The sequence below is a fragment of the Rhincodon typus genome, chromosome 1 (genome assembly GCF_021869965.1).
Source record: "Rhincodon typus isolate 14 chromosome 1, sRhiTyp1.1, whole genome shotgun sequence".
Classification (NCBI taxonomy): domain Eukaryota; kingdom Metazoa; phylum Chordata; class Chondrichthyes; order Orectolobiformes; family Rhincodontidae; genus Rhincodon; species Rhincodon typus.
In genome coordinates this window covers 152571235-152595544 of record NC_063332.1, presented here as the reverse complement: position 1 = coordinate 152595544, position 24310 = coordinate 152571235, and the positions used below count along the sequence as shown (strand labels likewise).

Here is a 24310-nt window from a genome sequence, read left to right as displayed (position 1 = left end):
ACAATTAACTGTGAAAATAATATTGCAGTCTTAGTCATCTGAAATGCACTAACTGGTCAATATAGTCTAGTGTGGAATAGTTTCGAGGCCCTATTCAAATAAGACAGTATAGGTATATCAATAAATGCAAAGAATAGAAAGTACAGGAAAACAAGTTATCTACCGTGTGTTTAAGGAACTCAGTAAACAAAGGTTCATTTTAAAAAATAAACAATGGCTCAGATACTCCGATTGCCAGAGAATCGATTCCACAGCGTTAAGGGGAGTTGTGCATTGAGACCATGCAGAATCCCAGATGCAGCTGATTCCGAAGGAAATCTATCTGACTCCAGGGTAACTACTATCAGAATGCCCAACTCATGACTTAAATAACCATCCTCAACCTCCAACATCTTACAGCACACAGAACCCTGATATATGACCACTATCCTCCCTGACCAGAAACTCCTGCCAGCACTATACCTGACAACTAGGGCCCAACACTGTGCCACTGGCCGGAATCCCTATCCCTAGACCAGGCAAGAGAACAAATAGCTGGAGCATTGATAAACATCTTTGTATCCTTTTTGGCCACAGTTGTGGAAGCCCATGCAGACACAGGGAGAACGTACAAACTCCATTCAGACAGTCACCCAAGGATGAAATCGAACCCAGGTTCCTGGCGCTGAGCTACTGCGTTCAGTTTGAAGTGTGGACAGAAAAATGGCAGATGGAGGTCCTGAGGAGTGTTGTGGAAAAGAGGGATCTAGGAGTACATGTACATAGCTTATTGAAAGCAGCATCACAGGTGGACAGGGTGATGAAGAAGGCATTTAGCATGCTGGCCTTCATCAGTTGAGGCATTGAGTATAGGAGTTTGGACCTCATGTTACAGTTGTATGAGTCATTGGTGAGGCTGTACTTGGAGTATTGTGCACAGTTTTGGTCACCCTGTTATAGAAAAGACATAGTTAAACTGGAAAATGTGCAAAGAAGATTTACGAAGCTGTTGCCAGGGCTAATAGGCCTGAGTTATAGGGAGAGGTTGGACAGGATAGCACTTTATTCCTTGGAATGTAGGAGAATGAGCCTTATTGTGTTGTATAATAATCATGAGGGGCATAGATAGAATGAATGCATATAGTCTCTTTCCCAGGGATGGGGAATTGAAAACTAGAGGACATAGGTTTAAGGCGAGAGGTGATAGATTTAAGAAGGACCTGAGAAGCAGCTTCTTCACGCAGAGAGTGGTGAGTATATGGAATGGGCTGCCAGAGAAAGTGGTTGAGCCAGGTAAGTAGCAAAATTTTAAAAAACAGTTGAATAGGTACATGTATGAGAAGTGGTTAGAGAGCTATGGACCAAATACAGGCAATTGGAACTAGCTGAGTGGGCATCATGGTCAGCATGGAGCACTTTGGGCCGAAGGGCCTGTTTCCATGCTGTAGTACTGTATGACTGTATGACCCTATGACTCTAATCCAAACAAATGTGAGGTGATGCATTTTGGAAAGTCAAGGACAGGTGGAAATTATACAGTGAGTGGCAGAACATTTAGGAGTATTGATATGCAGAGAGATCTTGGTATGCAGGTCCACAGATCACTGAATGTGGCAGCGCAGGTAGATAAAGTAGGAAAAAAGCCTATGGCTTGCTTGCCTTCATGGGCAGGGGCATGGAGTATAAGGATAGGCAAGTTTTGCTGCAGCTTTATAGAACTTTAGTTAGGCCACAGTTGGAATATTGCATACATTTCTGGTCACCACACTACCAGAAGAGAAGGTACAGAAATGGTTTACCAGATGTTGCCTGATATGGGGGATTTCAGCTATGAAGAAAGGTTGGATAGACTGGGTTTGTTTTCATTGGAACGCAGGAGGTTGAGGGATGAACTAATAGAAGTTTATAAGGTTGCAAATGGCATGGATAGAGTGGAAAGTATGAGGCTTTTTCCCAGGGTGGAAGGGTCAATAACTAGGGGACACAGGTTCAAGCTACTGGGGGGGAAGTTTAAAAGAGATGTGTGAAGCAAGTCTTTCACACAAAGGGTGATGAGTGCCTGGAACATGCTGCTAGAGGAAGTGATGGAAATAGATACAATAGCAGCATTCAAGAAACACCTTGATGAATATATGAATAGAATCGGAATAGAGAGATATGGATCCTGTAAGTGAAGACAGTTCTGGTATGGAAGGGCAAAATGCATCAGCACAGGCTTGGAGGGCCGAAGGGCCTATTCCAGTGCTGTGTTGTTCTTTGTTCTTATGTTCAAACACTCTCCTAACTTAGCAACCTTGAACCACACCCCCACCCCACTGCCCGGGACTGGATATCTCTCTCCAGTTGAGACACCACAGCCCCAACTCATTGGCCTAATCACCAGATGTGAAAACGTCCCCTCCACCCTGGACTTATAAACTGCCACCCTCAACCTGTTGACCTGATACCAATGGCCTGCTTCCTTCCTTCACCCAGACATGACTCCACCCCGGCCACTGGCCTGACCATCCTTCAGACCCGACACCCTTTGGCCCCCTGCACTCCCTGCCACTGGAACTGACAAGCCCCTCTTAGACCTGATAGCCACCCACGTATCCTGCATGCTGGCCTGACATTCTCCCAGATGATACCACATCCCCTGCTGCCAGGTTCAACGTCACCTCCCCTGACCCTGACCTAGCCTAACCATATCTAATATCCTACTTTCCTTAGAAGACTGTCACCCCTAACCACACAATTACCTTATATAATTACCTGTTCGCAATAGCTGCCCCAGTGGTAAGCTGTGCTGCTGGCTATTTAAATCACAGAACACAGCAGACTAACTGCTGCAAAAGGGGGGCATAGTTACATACTGATTCTCTTTACTGCTGCATTCATGAATTCCTGGTAAGCCTTTTGTCCAGGAATCTTCAGTGCAGAAGCAATTTATGGTTATGTCGGTAAGCTTTAATCTGATCAGGGATGGATGATCAGAGTATTTGAGTCAGTGCTACGCTTAAAAGCTGATGTTCCCTTGAATGTATTCTTCATACTGTTGGCAGTGATTTCTTAAGAATTGTTCTGTCTCTAGTAAATACCAACTTTATTTCACATTCAGACATAATGGAGTTACCAAAATCTCTAAGATCTTCAAATCAGCATCCTGCTTACTAAGAATAGCTTACAATTTCTGAATAGCAAAGAAAACATAATCACCACAGCTCAAATATCAACATTCATCTCCTCAGACTGACAACAATGATGAGACCCTTAAAACCTGCAAGCTTAGTGAGGCCATACAAATGAATGAAACATGATATTATTTTGTATAACTGAATGCTATTTCAAGCTCTGAAATACAGTAAAGTTCTGTTGTCTTAAAGCACAGAAATCCTGTGAGGTAATGCTTGGCTTTCTAATATTAATAACTGGTACTATTTTCTTTGAAGACAATGGCAAACACAAAAACACATTCACTCAGTGTCAGAAGTATATAAATAATTCAATTAATAAATAGTCTTCATAAACAATCCATGTTTAGCAAAGGAATTTTTATTTAACTTTATGCGTAGAGGAACATTTCATTGTTTTGTGCTTTTTAAATAATGGATTAGAGATTTAACTGTGCTTTTGATTGCAAATTTAACTATCCAGTAGGACTCAAATATCAGGGCAACCAGGAAAGGGCAATATTTACATCTATTGCAAATTTTAAAAACTGAATAAAATTTTAGCTGTATTGATTCTGATCTCCATGTCTGGAATAACATGAAGGAGATTTAAATCCAGCAACAAAGCAGCTTTTGAGGGTGAGGTTAGTATCTTTGTCCATCGTGTTATGTGGGGACATTCCAACTGGGAGGTGGGTAAGATGATCATGTACTTGTTCCTATACAATCAGATGCAACTTAAAATTAACATTTTTAATTGCATATTTCAAAAAATAAATTGTCTTTAACTGCCTCAACCTGCTGTTTACTGCTGTAGCAAATGTTAGATTGCCTGGATGCCTCTAGTGTTGGATAATGTAATGGTTCATTAGGAATGAATGCTAAAGCTGCATTAAGCTCTCCTGAATCTGATGATGTCAAGCAATGTTTGAGTGCAGAAAAGAAAAGTCTAGCACAAGTACCAATGTGTCATCTCTGGTTCCTAATAGTGCTGGTAAAACATGCCTAACTAGGCATATACCTCTTCCCATCATGTAGTAAACTGTATCTTGGTCTTTATCTTTAAGAACTGCTATGCTGTTCATGAAGTAAAGTTATGTGGCAAAGCTGTCAGTGCAGATGAGGAGCATGCAATGGCATTTCCTTCATAGTAAAAAAAAAGTTGACCAAGAAGGCTACATCTTGAATCAAATTTTCAATTGGATGAGACAGGTTTATACTGGAAGCAAATCATCAAGAACCTACATTTCTATGAATGAAGCACACACTTCAGGCTTTAAGGTGGGAAAGGATCGGATGACTGTGCTGCCGGGTCACCAAGGGAGACTCAAAGCTTAAGCCTGTGGTGGTGTATCATTCTGTCAACCTGCAAGCCTTGAAAGGTTACCTTAAGTCTACTCTAGGTGTCTACTTTAGGTCAAGCAAAAGAGGTTGGCTGACTGGGCAAATCTTTTTTGACATTATTGTTAATGTTTTGGAAAACGTTTTTAGGAAGTATTGCAGGAAAGAAAATGTGGATTTCAAGATTTTCCTCATCCTAGATAATGCGCCAAGCCACCCACAGACCATTGGTGAGCTTTCCGAAAACATTAAAGTGCTATTTCTACCCCCAAACACAATCTCTTTCCTTCAACCCATGGACGAGGGTGCAATAGCAGCTTTTAAAGCTTTTTATTTAAGGTGCACATTTAACAGGCTGATTGCAGCCACTGAGGGGGATAAGGACATCTTCTTCAATTTTGGAAGAGCTTTAACATCAAGAATGTAATTGACATTATTGTGGAGTCCTGGGGTGATGTCAGTAAGAGCTGCTTGCATGTGGTTTGGTGGAAGCTTCTCCTAGATTTTTTTCAAGATTTATAAGGCTTTAATCCGTCAGAGGAGCTCGCAAGAATCAAAGAAGATTGTGGTGATCTTGCAAAGCGAGTTGGATTTGAAGAAGTGGAGAGTGAGGATGTTGAAGAGCTGCTTGAGTCCCACTGTGAAGACCTTTCTACAGCTGATCTACAACAACTTGTCGCTGAGGGGTAAATGGAAGCTGGAGATGAAGAAGATGAAATCCAGGATGCAGCACCACAAGAGCTTTCCACTTTTGTTTGTCTTCTTTCCTGAGGGAAACTGAGAAGCTGTTGCAGCTCTTAGAGGACAATAATTACAATGCAGAATGCAGCAGGGTAGTAGTTCATGGAATAAAATCTTATTTGGCACCCTATGAACAGCTTCTTCATGAAAGAAGAGAAAGGGCAAAGTAGCAAAAATTGGATGACATTTTTTAAGCCAACCCCGAAAAAATGGTCAGAAGACAATGAATCACAGCCCTCCACTTCTGGATTAACTACTTTTCACCATAACCCTGCAAATAAAACTGCACCTGAAGGCATCGATGATGATTATGACAACGACCCTCAGCCCCTGCATTAACAACAGAGCAACTTCAAAACCTCCACCCCCATCAATTGATCTTGACATTATTTTCAAGACAAGGTGTTAAATTTACTTTTATTTCATTATTAGATATAAATAAAACATTTGTTCAAAGTGCACTATCCTATGTGTTAGGCTTTTGATTGATTTTGAGTTATATTTTTTGGTGGTCTGCCCCCTAACCCCGATTTTCTCATAGCCCCCGTTATTTCTATAGTGCAATTTTCTTTAACACGATGTTGTGCAGGAACGCAACTATTCCATTATAGCAGAACCCCCTGTAATCATAATAAAGAAGAAATTGGCAGAATTATCAGTGCTTGAAAGAGGTTGCAATTTTTGAACATTATTGTAAGCATTTCCAGAATGCAAATATATTACACGATATTTGTAATTAAGTTATTTAAAATTAAATACACACAAGGGCTCTTTACAGGATGATTCAGCTTTTGTAAATTTAAAATGTCGGTCTGGTGAAGTGGATTAAATGTTAATCTTCTGTAATGTATCATGCATTAATGTTAGGTAATATATAAGGAAAGGCATTAATAGATTTGTACTTCTCCAGGTTATATTCATTTGCAGATCAACTTTATTCTGAAAATTTGTTTTTGAATGAAAATTTATGAATGTAAAATGTAATGATGAACTCTCTTACCAATAAATCCAAGTTGCGAAAACTCCAAGGTCAGCCAGTCACCTGAAGGCTGCTGTTCAGCAAAGTTTATCATAGTTTGCAAGTAGTTGGGCGTTGCTATAATATCATCTTCCAACTGTTACATAGACAAAAAAAATGTCATCAGTTCATTGTCGTGGAATGATTAATATACTTAAAGCAAACATGGATTGTTTTAATTTCCTTGGGCGGTTGATAGCTTAATATGTTCTCTTTAAAGCAACCACACATAGATATGTCAACAATTCATTGAATAGTCCACAAAGAAATCTTGCACATTAAAGACTAACTAGTGCATTACTAGAGAAAACTAACATAGAACGCTTGCCTTTACTTTCTGGCTGCTCAACCTGACACCTGTTCGATATCCACAACCTTAAGCATTCACTCCATCCATTGCTGGCGCAAAATGCACTGCAACAACACAGCAAACATGCTTTTGACAGCACCTCTCAAATCCCCAATCTTTACTACCTACAATGTGGTTTGGCAAACGGGACTCACGCAGAACTTACATTGGCTCCTGATTGAAACCACAGAATTTACATTCAAATAGCTACTTTTTCACTTCCTATCTTTTGCATCCATTTTCTTATTTTTGAAAATATTAATAATTCCAGTTTTCAGTTATTATCAAATTTTTAAAATGTTGTTTAGCTTCCATAATACCTGCAGTTTTATTACTTTATCCTTAATATATATTGAGTTTCATGTTAATTGCTGAACACAAAGTAAATAGATAACAAAATACAAGCAGTACATTTTTGTAGAATAAAGTGCAGATAGTTTAACTACATTCATTATTGTTCATATATATGGTGCCCTGGCTTTTAACGCATTGTGTTTTCAAATACTGTCAAAAATTAAAATCTGTCACATCTCGTGCCACTTAGCCACCTAACAGAAGAGTTGTAACCTTTCCTCTGGTATTGAAGATGCTGGTGATGGGGGTGGAAGTCCTGCCTGCTGAGAGCTGCTGGCCAATCAGTAGTCCTACTCTTCTGAACTCAGCAGCGAGGCTAATGAAAGTGGGATACTACACTACACAAGGCCTCAGATTGAGGAGGTACAAGTGAGTGACGCAGGAAGAGGATTGTGGAGGAGAGTCTCAGCAACAATAGCAGAAGTTGACTTTCCTCAATTTGGTACTGAGTGCTTTAAGTTTTATGAGAAGATTTGTAGCTTGGGTTGTGGATGAAGTAGCAGATATGCTCGCCAAGCCGGTGGGTTTGGTTGCAAACGTTTCACCACCCTGCTAGGTAACATCGTCAGTGCGCCTCTGGTGAAGCGTTGGTGTTCTGTCCTGCTTGTTATTTATATGCCTCAGTTTGTTGGGGTTTTTGGTACCACTTCTGGTTCTGTTTCTCAGTGGTTTGTACACCGGGTCTAATTCAATGTGTTTATTGATGGAGTTCCGGCTAGAATATCAGGCCTCGTGTCTGTGTTTGGCTTCAGCGATTATGACTGTGTTGTCCCAGTTGAATTTGTGTCCCTCGTTGTCTGTGTGTAGTGAGACAAGTGAGAATTGGTCATGTCTCTTGGTGCCTAGTTGGTGTTCGTGAATCCGTATTGTCAGTTTTCTTCTGGTTTGGCCTATGTAGTGTTTCTCACAGCCCTTGCATGGTATTTTGTATATTGCACCGGTTTTGTTGGTTTTGGATATGGGATCCTTTACGTTCATCAGTAGCTGTCGTAAGGTGGCTGTTGATTTGTGGACCCCTCTGATACCTAGGGGTCTGAGTAGTCTTGTGGTCATCTCTGAAATGTCCTTGATGCACGGTAGGATGATTAGTGAGTCTAGTGTTGTGTCTTCTTGTGGTGGTCTGTCTCGGACGTAATGGTGGATTGTGCTTTTCAGGTATCCAGTCCTTTAGAAGACTCCGTATAGGTGCTCCTGTTCTGCTTTGCATAGTTCCGGGTTGCTGAAATATGTTGTGGCTCATTTAAATAGTGTCCTGATGTCTGTTTGTGGGTGTTGGGGTGGTTGCTGAGTGCTTTTGAACGAGGGATTGTTGCACAAACCTGCAAAACCGAGGAGGGTGGCTTGTTATGGTCCTCTCATGGCAAGTATCTCATCTGCCACTGGGTTAAAACCAGTAATAATGGGTGAGAACTTTTAGTGGGTATTACTTGGAGTGGAGATGGGAAGGACGTGGGAAGTCACGTCTGACAAATCTTTTAAAGTTTTTCAAAGAGAAACCAAGCAGATAGATGAGGGTAGGGCAGTGGATGTTGTCTATATGGGCTTTAGTGAGGCCTTTGACAAGGTCCCACACGGCAGGCTAGTCATGAAGGTCAGGTCGCATGGGATCCAGGGAGAACTAGCTAGTTGGCTCGATGGTAGGAAGCAGATAGTGATGGTTAAAGGTTGTTTCTCGGACTGGAGGCCTGTGACTAGCGGTGTGCCACATGGGTCGGTGTTGGAACCTTTGTTATTGGTTATTTACATAAATGATCTGGATGTGAATGTACAAGATATGATTAGTAAGTTTGCAGATGATACAAAATTAGGAGGTATCAGTGATAATGAAGAAGGTTATCAAAAATTACAGAGAGATCTTGATCAGATGGGGAAGTGGGCTGAGGTTTGGCAAATGCAATTCGATACAGATAAGTGTGAGGTGTTGTGCTTTGGAAAGTAAAACCAAGGTAGGACTTATACAGTAAATGGTAAGGTTCTGAGGAGTGTTGTGGAACAGAGGGATCTAGGAGTATAAGTACGTAGTTCATTGAAAGCGGCGTCACAGGTGGGCAGGGTGGTGAAGAAGGCATTTAGCATGCTGGCCTTCATTGGTCATGGCATTGAGTATAGGAGTTGTGATAATATGTTACAGTTGTACAAGTCATTGGTGAGGCCGCACTTGGAATATTGTGCACAATTTTGGTCACCCTGTTATAGGAAAGACATTGTTGAACTGGAAAGTGTGCAAAGAAGATTTACGAGGATGTTGCCAGGACTAGTAGGCCTAAGTTATGGGGAGAGGACTTTATTCCTTGAACGTAGGAGAATGAGGGGTGACCTTATTCAGTTGTATAAAATGATGAGGGGCATAGATAGAATGAATGCATATAGTCTCTTTCCCAGGGATGGGGAATTGAAAACTAGAGGACATAGGTTTAAGGTGAGAGGTGACAGATTTAAGAGGGACCTGAGGTGTAACTTCTTCAAGCAGAGAGTGGTGCGTATATGGAATGGGCTGCCAGAAAAAGTGATTGAGGCAGGTACAAAAGCAACTTTTAAAAGACATTTGGATAGGTACATGGATGGGAAGGGTTTAAAGGGATATGGACCAAATGCAGGCAATTGGAACTAGATAAGCGAGCACCATGGTTAGCTTAGACTAGATTGGGCCGAAGGGCCTGTTTCCATGATGTATTACTCTGTGACTCTATGACTCCACATGCCAACTCCTGCCCAGCTAAATAACTGATAGCATGAAAATTGTCATGGAGAAAGGCAACAGATTCCACCAATTCATTTTGGATTGGGTACAGAAAAGATTCATTAAAATTATATCAGAGTTCATGGGATCCAAATATGAGGATAAATTCCACACATTTTGTTTGTATCGTCTTGAGTTTAGAAAGTTGAGGGTAATCTAGTTGGATCTCAAAATGGTAAATGAGTTTCATGTAAAAGATACAGAAGGCTGAATTTTATGGTCTGTTGCAGTGGATGGGAGTTTTGAGTTGGAGGTGTGTGGATTGTTGACTTTCATCATCTCCAAGAAATGTACTATAAGATACCAATTGGCCAATTAATTGCTGCAGTGCAGGTTTTCAGCCAGTGAGGTTCCTTCAAATTGTGCTGGCCCCTCCCAGCTTTTACTTTAAAATTTTATTGAATTTAAATTTCCCCATCTGCCATGGTAGATTCAAGCCCATGTCTCTTGAACATTAGACTGCCACCCTGGATTACTGCTCCAGTTAGATAATCCCTATACCACCAACTCCCTTTAATTATTTTGGCACTGGGATTGGTCCTGGGACTTTGGACGGGTGTCTGCAGCCACTGCTCCAATGGGTACCCCTTGTTACTCAGTAGCCATCCTTGGAATGCATCTGGTTGTGTAAGCATTGCTGGCAACTGGCTGTTCCTGTGGAAATAGCAATCATGGCTGCTCCCTGCATGCAATTTGAAGACTAATTGCATGTTGATTGAATGGGAGCTGTCTTGTCATTGAAAACCTGGCTGACGTGCTGGTACCTTGATAGCTACTTGAGAATAGTCAGTTACGCCTCGCACCCTGTGAAACACCACCATTGCTGCAAAGCCTCTGGGTCTTTCTGCCTGTCTATTGCAGTCAGTGGGGAAGGTTATGAATTATCCTGTATGTTTGAACATGACAGCTGTAAAGATTTTTGGACAATAGTGCGTGGTATGCTGGGTAACGTCACTCAGGACCTACATGTGGCTTGGGGTTATTTCAAAAATTTCAAAATCACTGTGACATTCAATGTAGCCAACATTGAATGCTTCCTCCACTCAGCTACGCACTCACCCACACTAAAACACACCTGCACACCCAAACAGACAGATACACACACACACACACCATACCAATCCCAAACACATATACACAGCTGCACCCCCTCCCTCTCCCCCACCAACACATGCACACACATACACATACACACAGTTAGATGTGAATTTCTTTGCCCAACATTACAAACAGAAATCAATCACTTTGGAAAGCTGAGGTGTCCTCAGGCAGCATCACTTATTCATCCGCAGGTAAGTCACTTCTACCTATATACACGATTGGTACAGCCTCCACCTTTGCCTCTCTGGCTAATGCAACCTGCATTCTGCAGATTGGGCTCCTTCATGCACTTGCAGTGACTATACTTAATCTGGCCTCCTACCTCTTCTTCATCTTACTCTCCTGCTCACTAGAAGATGTATCTCCAACAGAAATAATAAAGCTCATAAGCATTGGGTGGCAATGCTGCAATGATGTGATATTACCAGGTGCTATCAGTTTACAGATAATATAATGCATAAGACTTCAGATAATGTCCAAGATTCTGGACTATCCACAGAGTATCCTGCTGAAGTTAAGTACAGAGTCAATATCCTCTATATCTGCCTTTAGAATAAAACATGAAAAAAATGATGTTCCCACATGGCATGTTTCACATGCTGAGCAAAATGTATTGTTTCAGTTGATTAGACTACTAATAATGTTAGCAGGCCATTAATGACTCAAATGAAAATGCCATTGAGCTCCATCCACTCACTATATTCTAGTCAACTGATGTAATGATATTGAGATCACACCCATGTCATCACATCAGATATTCCATTGCTGCAGAATGAAATTGTCCAGTTCTCAAAGTTAAAATTCAGCCTAGAGAAACTGTCCTTGAGCGAGGAGTTAAGATAAAGATGGCTTAACGTTTCAAATTAATACTGGACACTTTAGAAGTGAAATCAGGATAATCCCTGGTGTGGAAGGATTGTCTTATGAGCAAAGGTAAAACATGTTGGGCCTCTACTTGCTGGTGTTTAGAAGAATGAGAAGTGATCTCATTGAAACATATTGGATTCTTCAGGGTCTTGACAGGGTAAATGCTAAGAGGATGTTTCCCCTCAACGGAGAGTGTAGGACCAGAGGGCATAGTCTCAGACAAAAGGAATGCCAATTTAAAGCTGAAAATGAGGAAAAATTTCTCTCAGAATGTTGTAATTCTTTGGAACTCCTTGTCACAGAGAGCTGTGGGGCAGAGTCCTTGTATATATTTAAGGTCATAATAGATTGATTCTTAATCAGCAGGGTAATCAAGGGTTACAGAAAAGGCAAGGGAAGTGAACATGAAGAACATTGACTCAGCCATGATCCTATTGATTGGTGAGCAGCTTCTAGAAAAATCTTTATGTGTTTTGATTGCTGAGGGAGATAGTCAGAGACAGGGAGATAGTGAGGGTGAAAAAGGGAGAGGCAAGGGAGAGGCAGACATCCTGACATAGAACTGCATTAACAGCACAATACAAGCACTGCCCCTATTGCCCTGGGAGAGGAAAGTACCTGACAAAAAAAAGGAAAATGAATAAAAACAATGAAGGTCCCTACTTTCCTCATTTTCAGTTTCAGTTGTGGAGTTGTAAAGTTCATGCTGAGACTACCATGCTCCTTCTGAACCTCAGCCCTTGCCTAAGGCATATACAAACTTTGAAACTGTACTTTGTCAACATGACACTCTGTAGTTATACTTATTACTAGTGGAGATACTGCAGTGTCACCAAAATTAGAAAACTGAATTACAGTTGGTAAACCATCGGTGGCTTCCATTAAGAGCATGAACATAATTTATGATGAAATGTATAGCTAACAAGAACAAATATTTGATTTTAAAAAGGGCGCCGAACGTTGATTGTATACACTGGTCCAAATATTCTCTGTTGTCTAACCCTATGTCAGCTCAAGAGTACACTTGGCAGCTCATGGCTATGAGCGAAGTTTGGCACTTAAATATGTTGTGGTAATGTTTTTTCAATGCTGGATTCTTTAATTTGGATAGCGTTTTCCACTTGTACACATAAATGATTGACTATTATGATGTAGCATTAAGAAATTTGAATAGTTGTCAATGATTTTAAAAAGTTACAACTAAAGCTCTATTGTTTGCATTCTGAAAAAGATCTTGCTTTCATATCGAGAATAGAAACAGGAAATGCTGGAAATGCTCAGCAGTTCAGGCAGCATCTTTGGAGAGATGTACAGAGTTATCAACTCAAAGTTTAATTTTGTTTCTCACTCCGTTGATGCTGGCTGAACTCCTGAGTATTTCTAACACTTTCTCTTAATGTATTGGATTTTCAGCATCTGCACATTTTGGCCTTTGCAGTACGTAGGAACATAGTTAAGGCTGTTTTCTCCTTTTAAAATTCAGCCAAAGGGTATATTTCATTTGAACTATTATTTCATCATTGAAGATACCATCTAAATTACAAGGAGCAACCAAATTGAGCAGTTAAAATGACTCATAACAGGCAGAACCAGGGTTCAAATTATTTGTTGGTCATCCAAGTGCTTTGAGATTGAATTATTGACTTCTGTAATCCTCTGCTGCTATATTATGTAATTGAATTAACCTTTGCCAGTACTGCCTCTTTACTTTTGAAGCAAAATGACATGGAGTCTTGTAGAATATCAGATGACAAATTACAAATAAATTGAGTATTTGTCTTGGATTATACTGTTTAATTGTTTCCCATATTTGAGTAAGGACTGACTTTTTTTTTAAAAACTAGGCAAATAGGAACAAATTGACTTTGACAAGCAATTACACATACAGATAATCTTTTCTAAAGATGAGACAATCTGGAATCCTAAAGCAACAAAATTGATAACAGCAGCACAAATGTGGAATGAAAGAGGGCATCAATTTTAAACCTGCTTAAATTAAAATGGAACTGGCAGTCAGGAGTTACATTGCTAACTTGATATTGCATTTTGATCCAGAGGAACAGTTTTTCAGATGCATGGAAAATGTATGGAAAATAAATATAGGTAGGCCTTGAATAAAACAAATAATGTACAAAACTTTGCTTACAATCAAATAATTTAATTTTAACTTGAGCAGAAAATAAATGGGATAGTCTAATAAATGGGATGTGAATATGGAAAAGGTAAAAACAAAAGTTGTGAGAGTGTGAGAACTTTTTAAGATTGCCTTCAAGCTACCTTTGGTCATTGTGAATACAGCGAGTACTTTAGATGATTGGCAATATTTGATTAATGAATTATTAGGTAGCTATAAATAGGAAATAGATGGAACTAATGTGTGGAAGGAGTTGCAAGACTGTATAATTAAGGGATCACATTTTGCTGTGGTAGTATCATTATCGTCTGAGCCAGGAGGCCCAGGTTCAAGTTCATGTTGCTCCAGAGATGTGTCATAATGTCTAAACTGGGTAATTAAAAGACCGCATAACTAACAAACTCCGTTGCTAAAGAAAGGTGTCTTGGATTCAGTCTCACTGACTGATGCAGATCTGATTTGACCATCTCTGATTTGACTCGAAACCATCTCTGTTATTAATGTCAAATCAGATTCAAGTTAGACAGTGAGACAGAATCCAAAACACCTTTCTTTTTCAGAGATCATTTCCAAAAGGTGAAGACAGGAAATTGATAAGTTCATTACAGACAGAAGTTATTACTTTTGAGAAGAATAGCTGAAATCAGGTGTAAAATGTTTGGATACAGTTTCACACTGACGTTCTCTGAAGCTGAACCTTATGATTAATGGAAAAATTAAACTGTCTTATGGACATGGGTTACATTTTTACCTAAGGTAAAATAAGGTATAGCCCTTGCAGGTTTGCTTCCTACTACACATAGGATCAGATATAAAGAATGGTTAGAGCTACATGCTCAAGAATTGGTAGTGAGGAAGCTTGGGATAGTCTATAAACATTTGTGAACAAAACATATAAGAAAGGTGATTTGATAAATGCTTATGAGGCTTGATTAAACTTTAATAAAGTTAGAACAGTGGGCAGCTTTTCCATTGAATACTTTACAATGGAATTAAATAGACTACATTCAAGATTGAAAATAATCTCTTTGGAGATTTCCAACTCAATAATTGCTTTTAAATTGGTGAACTGTGCTGAGCTGTTGAACAGGGATAGACTCCTAGTTTGAAATGTAGTTAAATTTTCAGAAAGAAATATGCTTTTGGTACAGATACTAAAAGCTTTAAAAAGTTCCTGGGCTAACATTCAGTCCCAGCAATCTTCCTGGTTCAAATGGGACATTCAGCAGTAACATAAATGATCATAATTTCAATGGCGACCTAGATACAGGCAGAGAGTGTAGAGGAGAATCGTAACCAAAAGGAGTGAGGATCTCTGACAATGTTACTAGGAATTGGAAGAATAGTAAAAGAATGAATCCAGGAATGACTGGGTGTAGTCATCACGTATGAAAACAGAAGGTGCTGGAAAAGCAGGTCTGGCAGCATCTGTGAAGAAGAAAATCAGAGTTAACATTTCGGGTCCGGTGCCCTTCCTCAGAACTGATGGTAGCTGGGAAAATATCAGTTTACATACAGAAAATAGGGAGGGAAACGGGGTAGGGAGAAAACAATAGGATACAACCCGAAGAGAGAGAAGAGCAGTTGGATAGACAACGGAATTGATAATGATCTGGCAAGGAGGGTGAATAATTTTAATGGGGACTGTTCGTGACTAGCATCCTCCTCCCTATTTTCTGCATATAAACCGACATTTTCCCAGCTACCATCAGGGTCACCGGACTTGAAACCTTAACTCTGATTTTTTCTTCACAGATGCTGCCAGACCTGCTGAACTTTTCCAGCAACTTCTGTTTTTGTTCTTGATTTACAGCATCCACAGGTCTTTCAGTTTTTATGTAGTCATCATGTGCTTTAGGTGTTACTCAAAATACCATCACAGAATTTTAATGATGCAAAAGGAGGCCTTTCAGTCTATTATGTATGCACAGGCTCTCTGAGCATTTTAACTTAATGCCAACATCTTGCCTTTTCCATATAACCCTGCACATTATTTATATAGAAACAATCAGCCAATACCCTCTTGAATGTCTCAATTGAACCTGGCTCCACCATATGTCCAAGCAATGTATTCCATACCTAATTCATTGCTGCGTGAAAAATTTTTCCTCACCTCATATTTACTTCTGGCAAAACACTTCAAAATTCTGTCTTTTGGTCTGAATCTATTTATGAGTTTCTCACTATCCACTCTATCCAGACTTCTCATGATTTTAAAAACTTCTATTAAATCTTTTCTGAGTCTTCGTCTCTCTAAAGGAAACAGTACCAACTTCTCTAATCTATCCTGATAACTGAGGGTCACATCCCTAGGACCATTCTTGTAAATCTGTTTTGCACTCTCTCCAATGCATTCACATCTTTCTACATCGTGATGGCCAGAACTTTACACGATGCTCCAGTTGAAGTCTAGACAGCATCTGTTATAACTTCCCCGCTCTTGTCCCTACTTATGGAACCTAGAATACCATGTGCTTTATTAACAGTTGTATCTATCATTTATAATTTATGCAAATGCACACCCAGGTCTAGATGTTCCTGCACACTTTTTAGAATGATACCCTTTATTTTATATAGTCTCTCCATGTTCTTTATATCAAGGCATATCACCTCAAACTTCTTCACATTGAATAAATCTGCCACCTATTCTCTCCCTTCACCAACTTGTTAATGTACTTTTGAAGTTCCATGCTGTCCGCCTCACAGTATATAATTCACCCAAGTTTCGTATTGTCTGCAAGATTTGAAGTTGCCCCCTGCACACCAAGATCTTTATCACTTATACTTACCAGGTAAAGCAAGAGTCCCAATAATTTCCTGGAAATTCCACACGCTCCTTCCAGCCTGGCAATTACCTTTTAATTATTATTCTCCAGTAATTTCTATTTTTGTTTTGCACTATTACTCTCTATTCCCTATCCCTCAGCTAATTTTATTTCCATATTGCTACTGTCCCATTTACTCTATGACCTATTACTTTCCTCCCAAATCTGTTATGTGGCACTGTATGGAGTGCCTTTTGGAAGTCCATGCATTACACATCAACAGCCTTCTTCTCTTCAACTTGTCTGTTACCTCTTGAAAGAACTTCAGCAAGTTAATTAGATGTGATTTTCCATTAACAAATCTGTGCTGACTCTTCCATTGATTGCCAAATTAATCCACTTTTTTCCATTGACTATTAATTCTATCCTGAATAGTTGTTTCTAGAAGTTTTCCCACCACTGAAGTTAGATTGACTGGCATGAAACTGATAAACCAATCTTTGCAACCATTTTGAACAAGGGGGTAATATTTGCAATTCTGGCACCATCCCAAATTCATGGAAGATTGAAAGATAATTTGCAGAGCCTCTGCAAATTCCTCTCTTACTTCCTTCACTATCCTTGGATTTATTTCATCCGGTCCCAGTTCCTTTCAACTTTAAGTCAATAATGCTCCTTATCAATTTTAAATTCTTCTAGTGACTGACTTTGTTCTTCATTTACTATGGCCTCAGCAGCATGTGCCCTTGCAGGTGAAGACTCTATGTGTAAATACCCTTTTGGCCCCAATCGGCCCTACCCCTCCTTTCGCCACCCTTTCACTATTGATATTCACATAGAAGACTTTGGCATTTCCTTTAATGCAATTAAATGTTCTAATAGAAATAACATGGTTTTCAAAATTATGCAAGACATTGGTTTAGAATGGAGAAGATGGTGACAATGATCAGGGAGAGGCAATTGTGCTAATACAAGAAATTTCAGCCCAGGCCTATTCAATTGTTACAGACTTATTCAACTATGCTGTTTTGCACAGTTGATGCATGTCCACAGTATGTATAGAGTAAATTGGACAAATGTTATTTAAATAATAAGGATCAAAGTAAGATTAAAGAATTTAAGAGTTCATCTGAAATCACCAAGAAAAGTGATGATTTGCAGTAACCTAGCTGGAATGAACTGTTTTATCAGCACATCATGCCAAGTGAAACTCCCTTACTGTTAAGCAGGCCATCTATGAAAAAGGCTCAAGGGGAAGTGGATACAGGAAATGTCAAGGCAATCATTTTTGGGAAGTTAGTGAATTTACAGTGTATTAAAACAATGTTTTATTAGAGGAAACGAATGTGTAAGTGGGCAAGGTAATGTAGAAATGGAGAGAGAAATTTAACCAGAGTACGCTACCCTCTCCTCCCCACCCCATATGACAAAGCTGCTCTTTTATCTTATTGTTGGGTATTAAAAACAAACAAATTTATGTCTTTAAATGACATTTTCATTCTTTATAGTTTTGCCAATATTCACCTACTTAGTTTGACAAATGCATTGATTTACTGCATTTGCAATAATTGATCATGTTAAAGACAATACTTTTACTACTTTAAAATTGAATTATTTGAATCGCCATGAAGAACTTTATAACAAAGCATTCTGCTGAGATACATTTTAACTTATTGAAGTGTCTCAATCAAGCCATGTTGAAACTATAGCATTCACTGTCATATATTTAAAATAAATCTGCATTTTCTTGTGAAATGTTTAGTTTATTTCTTCTGGGTATTATCTCAAATACTTGTTAAATGGCAAAAGAAGATTTCCTGGCAAGTCTTCAAGTACCGCTGAGAAAGAGCAAACATTTATCAGCTTACCTTTTGGTAATAGTAACAAATAGAAGCATTACGCTTCATAAATAAGTTTGTGTTTTTTACGTGAATTAAGAATAAGAATGCTAAAAGCAGCTGTCAGATCTGATGTTATAAATTTTTCTTTTGTCTGTTCGCCAAAAGCCCTGTCAAATAGAAATTGTAACTGAGCCACCTGAAACACTTTGAACTTTAGAACCCCGCAATTATCATGAGGAACTAAAGATACTTTAATGGGCACAGGGAATAAAAGCATCTAATTTCTTCACAGAAGGATCATATGGCCAGCTATTATTATTACATCATGGCTACATTATTAGTCTCTTGGCAGGCTTCTGTGAGACTCTTTTTCTTCCTTGTCAATAGATCTTGAAAGGATGTGTAAAGCTGCAGCATTTGGATTAGACTAGTATAGATATTAATTGCTTTTAAGCTGCTTTTGCCTTTTATTGACAAACAAAGACACTGTTAAATGGGAACAAAACACGTAGTATTTGGGCATGTGGACACTCAAACAGTCAAAATGGAGTAAATGAAAAGAGATTATGAAGGCATGCTAGATGCACACAAATAATTTGTTTTAATTTGAAGTATAACTCACTTTTCCTGCTGTCAAATTGACCCTGCACTGTAAAGTGTCAATCCTGCAACAATAGAATAATTAGCATGACATTTTTGCATTGTGACTTTATCAATCTAATTAGAATTATACAGGCTAGTATTGGCAAAAGCATATTTCTATGCCCTGTAGCAGCAGACTGATTAGTCACTCCATTCATGAAGCAAATCAGGATTCTTGGCTTTGCAGGTTAGTTCAAGTCCTTTAATCCTATTTCTGTTTGACTGACTTGCTAGCTAGTTGGCTGCTATCACTCAAAGCAATATAGGGGTGACTAGTAGATAGTTCTTTAATTGTGACTTTCAGAGCACACTAGTTTTTGTACTCAAGCTGGTATACAAGTATCTTACCCCACAGACACACATCAGTAATCTCAGTTCACTAGCACAAGTTCTTCTACTAGTGCATACAGGCCAGCGTTGAACTGCTTTTAACCCCTTTTCTTGTGTATTTGTAAAAGGGAAAGACTCAAAATGTGTCTCTTGCTAGAGAGCTGACTTTTCTCCCATCATGTGTACAGTCTGGGACAACTCATGATCATCAGGAAAGTAATGGTAAGTATAATCAATCGTGCTATCAAGCAGCACTTGTTTAACAATAACCTGCACATTCATTTTAGGTTTCACCAGGGTTGCTTAGCTTTCGACCTCATTACAGCCTTGGTTCAAACATAGACAAAAGAGCTGATTTCCAAACATGAGGTAAGAGAAATTGCTCTTGACATCAAGAATACTTTTGACTGAATGTAGCATCAAGACACCCTGGCAAAACTAGATTCAATGGGAATCAGGTGAAAAATCTCTCCACTGGTTGGAGTCATACCTAGCACAAAGGAAGACGGTTTACTTGTTGGAGGTCAGTCATCTCAGCTCCAGTACATCTCTGCAGGAGTTCCTTAGGGTGGTGTCTTAGGCCCAATCATCTTCAACTGCTTCATTAATGACTCCCTCCTTTGTAAGGTTAGACAAAGGGATGTTTGATGATGACTACACAATATTCAGCACCATTCATGACTCCTTAGATACTTCAGAGGTTCATGTCAAAATGCAGCAATACCTGAATAGTATCCATTTTGAAGCTGAGATGTGGTAAGTACCAGGCAATGGCATCTTCCAATAGAGAGAATCTAGTCACCGCCCCTTGACATTCAATTGCCTTACCATTCCTGAATCTCCTACTATCAATATTCTCAGAGTTACCATTGATCAGAAGCTAAACTTGACTAGGCATATAAATAAAGTGGCTACAAGAACAGGTCAGAAGGCATCTTGCAGCAAGTAACTCAACATCTACAGGTACAAGTTAGGAATGTGATGGAATACTCCCCATTTGCTTGGATGAATGCAGATTTAACAACACTCAAAAAGCTTGAAACTATCTGGGACAAAGTGGTCTGTCTAATTGACACCACAAATGGACTCTATGAGTATTCAATCTCTCCATCACTGATGCTCAGTATCAGCAGTATGTACTATCTACAAGGTGCACTGCAGAAATTATTCAAGGCTTCTTAATCAGGATCTTCCAAACACGTGTCTATTGCTATTTAGAAGGACAAGGTACAGGGAGATGGAAATAACACCACCTGCAAATTCCACTCCAAGCTACCATTCTGATTAGAAATATATTGCTGTCCCTTTAGTGGCCCTGGGTCAAAATCCTGGGACTTCTTCCCCAATGGCATTATGGGTTTTCTTACTGTACATGGACTGCATTGGTTCAAGGAGGCAGCTGACTAATCATCCGAAGCAATTAGGAATGGGCAAAAAATGCAGGCCCAGCCTGCAAAGCCCAGCATCCCACAAAATAATTAAAAATAACTTCCAAGAGATTGTAGTTCATTCTTTAGTGCAATGTTCTCCTTTTAAGTATATTCCATTGAAGCTTCCTTGACATCTCCTCAGATGTGACGTTCCAGGTTTCTGTTCCCAGACAGCAACTGAACTTAAGTCCATAGACATTTTTGACTGTAGCAGTCCTATTTTAAAACACACATGCTGAAATTAAAAGTTTGAAATGTTTATACTGATCCAGGATTACTATCTGTGGTCATGACAATATGTACATTCTCTTTCTGATAACAAAGAATAGGGCTGTGTGTATTAATATACAAAGCTTCCAGTTCAGTCAAGTGTACTGTACTACAGGACTAACTGATAATCCCAATTGGTTGTCAGTATGATTCTTCACACACTCAGGATCATGTAGCAAATATTGTCCGGTGGCAAAGTCACATCTAATGTTGGACACTGTTTTGAGATTTGCAGTTGTGGTCTGTTGGGTATGATCAGTTCCTTGCTGTTATGAACAGCCAAAGGGACATGCTGTTGATATGATCCACCAGTCTTTGAGATGTATGGCCTACATATGTAGCATCATACTGGCACTGAAATTCATATATCATATTACTTATTTGTGTAATAGCTAGCATCCTGTCAGTGGTGAATGCCATTTGCGTTGCTACTGCATAGTGGCAGTGTTAAACAGTTCTTCATCTGTTGGTCAATCTTTTGAGAGACCTTGCTCTTCTAGTTTGATCTGAAGTAAACTGGTCATTTGTCAGGACCAAAATTTGCAGCCTTATGCTTATTCAGAACTGTGCAACATACAGCAAGAGGCGATCTAATCAGCGTAGCCATTGTCCAGCAGAATGGCTTTAATGTGCCCTATTTCAGCATCAATCTTGCATGGTGAACAAATGCCTCAGGCACAATTTACAAATTTGCTGATAGGCCAATCTTTGAGTACATGGAACTGTCAGAATCCCAACACATATAGTGACTAGAGAAAGTAGGTTTGCAGTATACAGTTGTAGAGGGCTCCCAGACTGATTTCTCCATCAAATCATCAAGGAAAAAGGGCTTATCCAACTGCTCCATTTTAAAGGTGGATCTGACTGCAGGCTGGGTCCTGTGAAGTCATGTAAGGAAACTATTACATGCAGCTGCCCATCGAAAAATAGCACATGTATCATCTATATATCAGAAATGTGCGAGGGGCAGCAGGTTAGGTGACAATCAAGTTTACATTTCTCATGCAACTCAATAAAGATGTTTGTAAGGGCTGGCCTAGTGGTGATGACATGACAACTTCATTTATTTGGGCACACATGATGTTACTAAAGCAATTCAAATGCGTGTGTTGCAGAGTTAATACGTTCAATACTAATAAAAACTAGGATGGTGTTTCTAGATTGTCATGATGAGTTGCAGGGCAAACTCACATTACATATGAAAATCAGGCAAGTCATTTGAAATGCTGCAATATGCATGCACTAGATCCACTAGGCAGGCTTTCAAAGATTCACCATCTTCAGTGGAACTGGCTTGTGGCGCATTAGCTGGAAGTAGACAAGTTCAAACTCAGCAAAAATCTCTTTCTGTTTGATATGTGATGAAGGCGTACCAAACTGTATGCATGAGAACAAACTCCTCACCTCTGGAGAGTACATAGAGAGATTTATTACGTGTTTTGTGGTCTTGTCAATTCATTATCAAACAGCTTCCACTTTAGTGAGTTTACATTGTAAGTATGTTTCAAATGCAACATGTATGTCTGGCAGAATTGTGAAGCCTCAGGCCAATCCAGTCATACATATCGCACTATCACTTTTGAGCAATTTTCCTACATATACAGTGCCAATGTGCTCATTCAATATTGCTAGCCTATTTATCAATGTACCACTCAGGAAAGACTTTTCATTTGTACTGCAGCACTAAATCACAATAGAGTTTCCTTGATGTCCTTGTTGAGACTGACCACAGGGTTCCCTCTGCTGTCTACTGCAACCCTAGATTCAATGGTCAATAAACATGTTTAGATTCCTACAGCTCCATGGCTATAAAATGGGCCTTATCAGTAACCTCATAAGTAGGATCCGAGATGTTTGATCACCATGCAAAATTGAGAGTGAAATAGAGTGCATCAAAGCCATCCTGCAAGATAATGTTTACCCAAACCAGATAGGTTCCACTGTATAGTTACACAAATTCATGAACAGTCCTAATGCCACTATTTTTGGTCCTAAAAGGTATCCAGTCTATTTTAGAAATGGTAAGGTATCCCAAAAGTTTGAGCATAACGTGAAGCTAGGAGTTTCACATAGCTATCATGCAATAACAAGATACATGTTGTTCACCATCAACGCTTGCTAAGGCCATACAACTCTTCCATATTGATACAATGTAGTGTCCATGTGCTCATTTGACATTGATAGTCTATTCAACAATATTCAAGTCAAGGAAGCCATAAACATCAAGTTAAATATCAAGTGATATATGAACTTGATGCTAGCTGCCATAATTTCCATAGGCTAGTAGATCATACCAAACAGCAAATCCCTTTCACTATTCGCAAAAAGCAAGGTATTGATCATACCCAACCAGTCTGTGCTTGCAAAACTCACCACACAGTGACCAACATTAGATATGACTTTCCAATTGGACAGTATTTGCTACATAATCCTGAGCATGTGAAGAGTTATGCTAACAAGAATTTTAGGATTGTCGATTGGTTTTGTGATATCATGCATTTGCATATACTGGAAGCAACATATATTAGTAAAGCCGTAAGACATGGGAGCGGAAGTAGCCATTCAGCCCATCAAGTCTGCTGTGCCATTCAGTGAGATCATGGCTGATCTGATAATCGTCAATTCCACTTTCCTGCCTTTTCCCTATAACCCCTGATTTCCTTACGGATTAAAAATCTGCTTAGCTCAGCATTGAATATACTTAATGACTCAGCCTCAATTGCCCTGTGCAATCAAGAATTCTATTTATTTATAATCCTCAGAGAAGCTATTTCTCCTCACTTGAGTCTTAAATGTGTGACTTCTTATTCTGAGATTATGCCCTCTGATCCTAGACTTTCCTACAAGGGGAAACAACCTTTCCACATCTATCCTGTCAAGTCCTCTAAGAACCTTGTTTGTTTCAATAAGGTAGTCTCTCATTCTTCTATAATCAAATAACTACAGGCCCAATCTACTCAACCTGTCCTTCTAAGACAGTCCCTCCATACCTGGGCATAACTCTATTCTTTGCAGACAAAAAGAACGTGTATACACACAGCATCTGTTTCAAAGCAATAAAGTAGGTAGTCAACATTCTCTGATTCATTTCTCAGGCAATGTCTTGACCAATCAGAGTCAACATTGTCTTGTTTAAAATTTAAACAAAACTTGGCAGTTAGCTATCAGTTATTATTAACTGGTGCATTCTCTATGTCTCCATCATGGCAATTTCTCCATCAATCAGCATTTACCTGCCAACCAATCAGTAATCTCC

At 39.4% G+C, this 24310-nt stretch overlaps 1 protein-coding gene across 3 annotated transcripts in view; it reads right to left on the bottom strand.

Moving 5' to 3' along the window:
- Positions 1-24310, bottom strand: part of LOC109916805 (alpha-1,3-mannosyl-glycoprotein 4-beta-N-acetylglucosaminyltransferase B-like) — a 224421-nt gene that overhangs the window by 47182 nt on the left and 152929 nt on the right. For all 3 annotated transcript variants that reach the window (XM_048603784.1, XM_048603778.1, XM_048603788.1), the window contains one exon: positions 6214-6328. In XM_048603784.1, coding sequence (XP_048459741.1) covers positions 6214-6328 — 115 coding nt within the window. The remainder of the gene's footprint in view (positions 1-6213; positions 6329-24310) is intronic.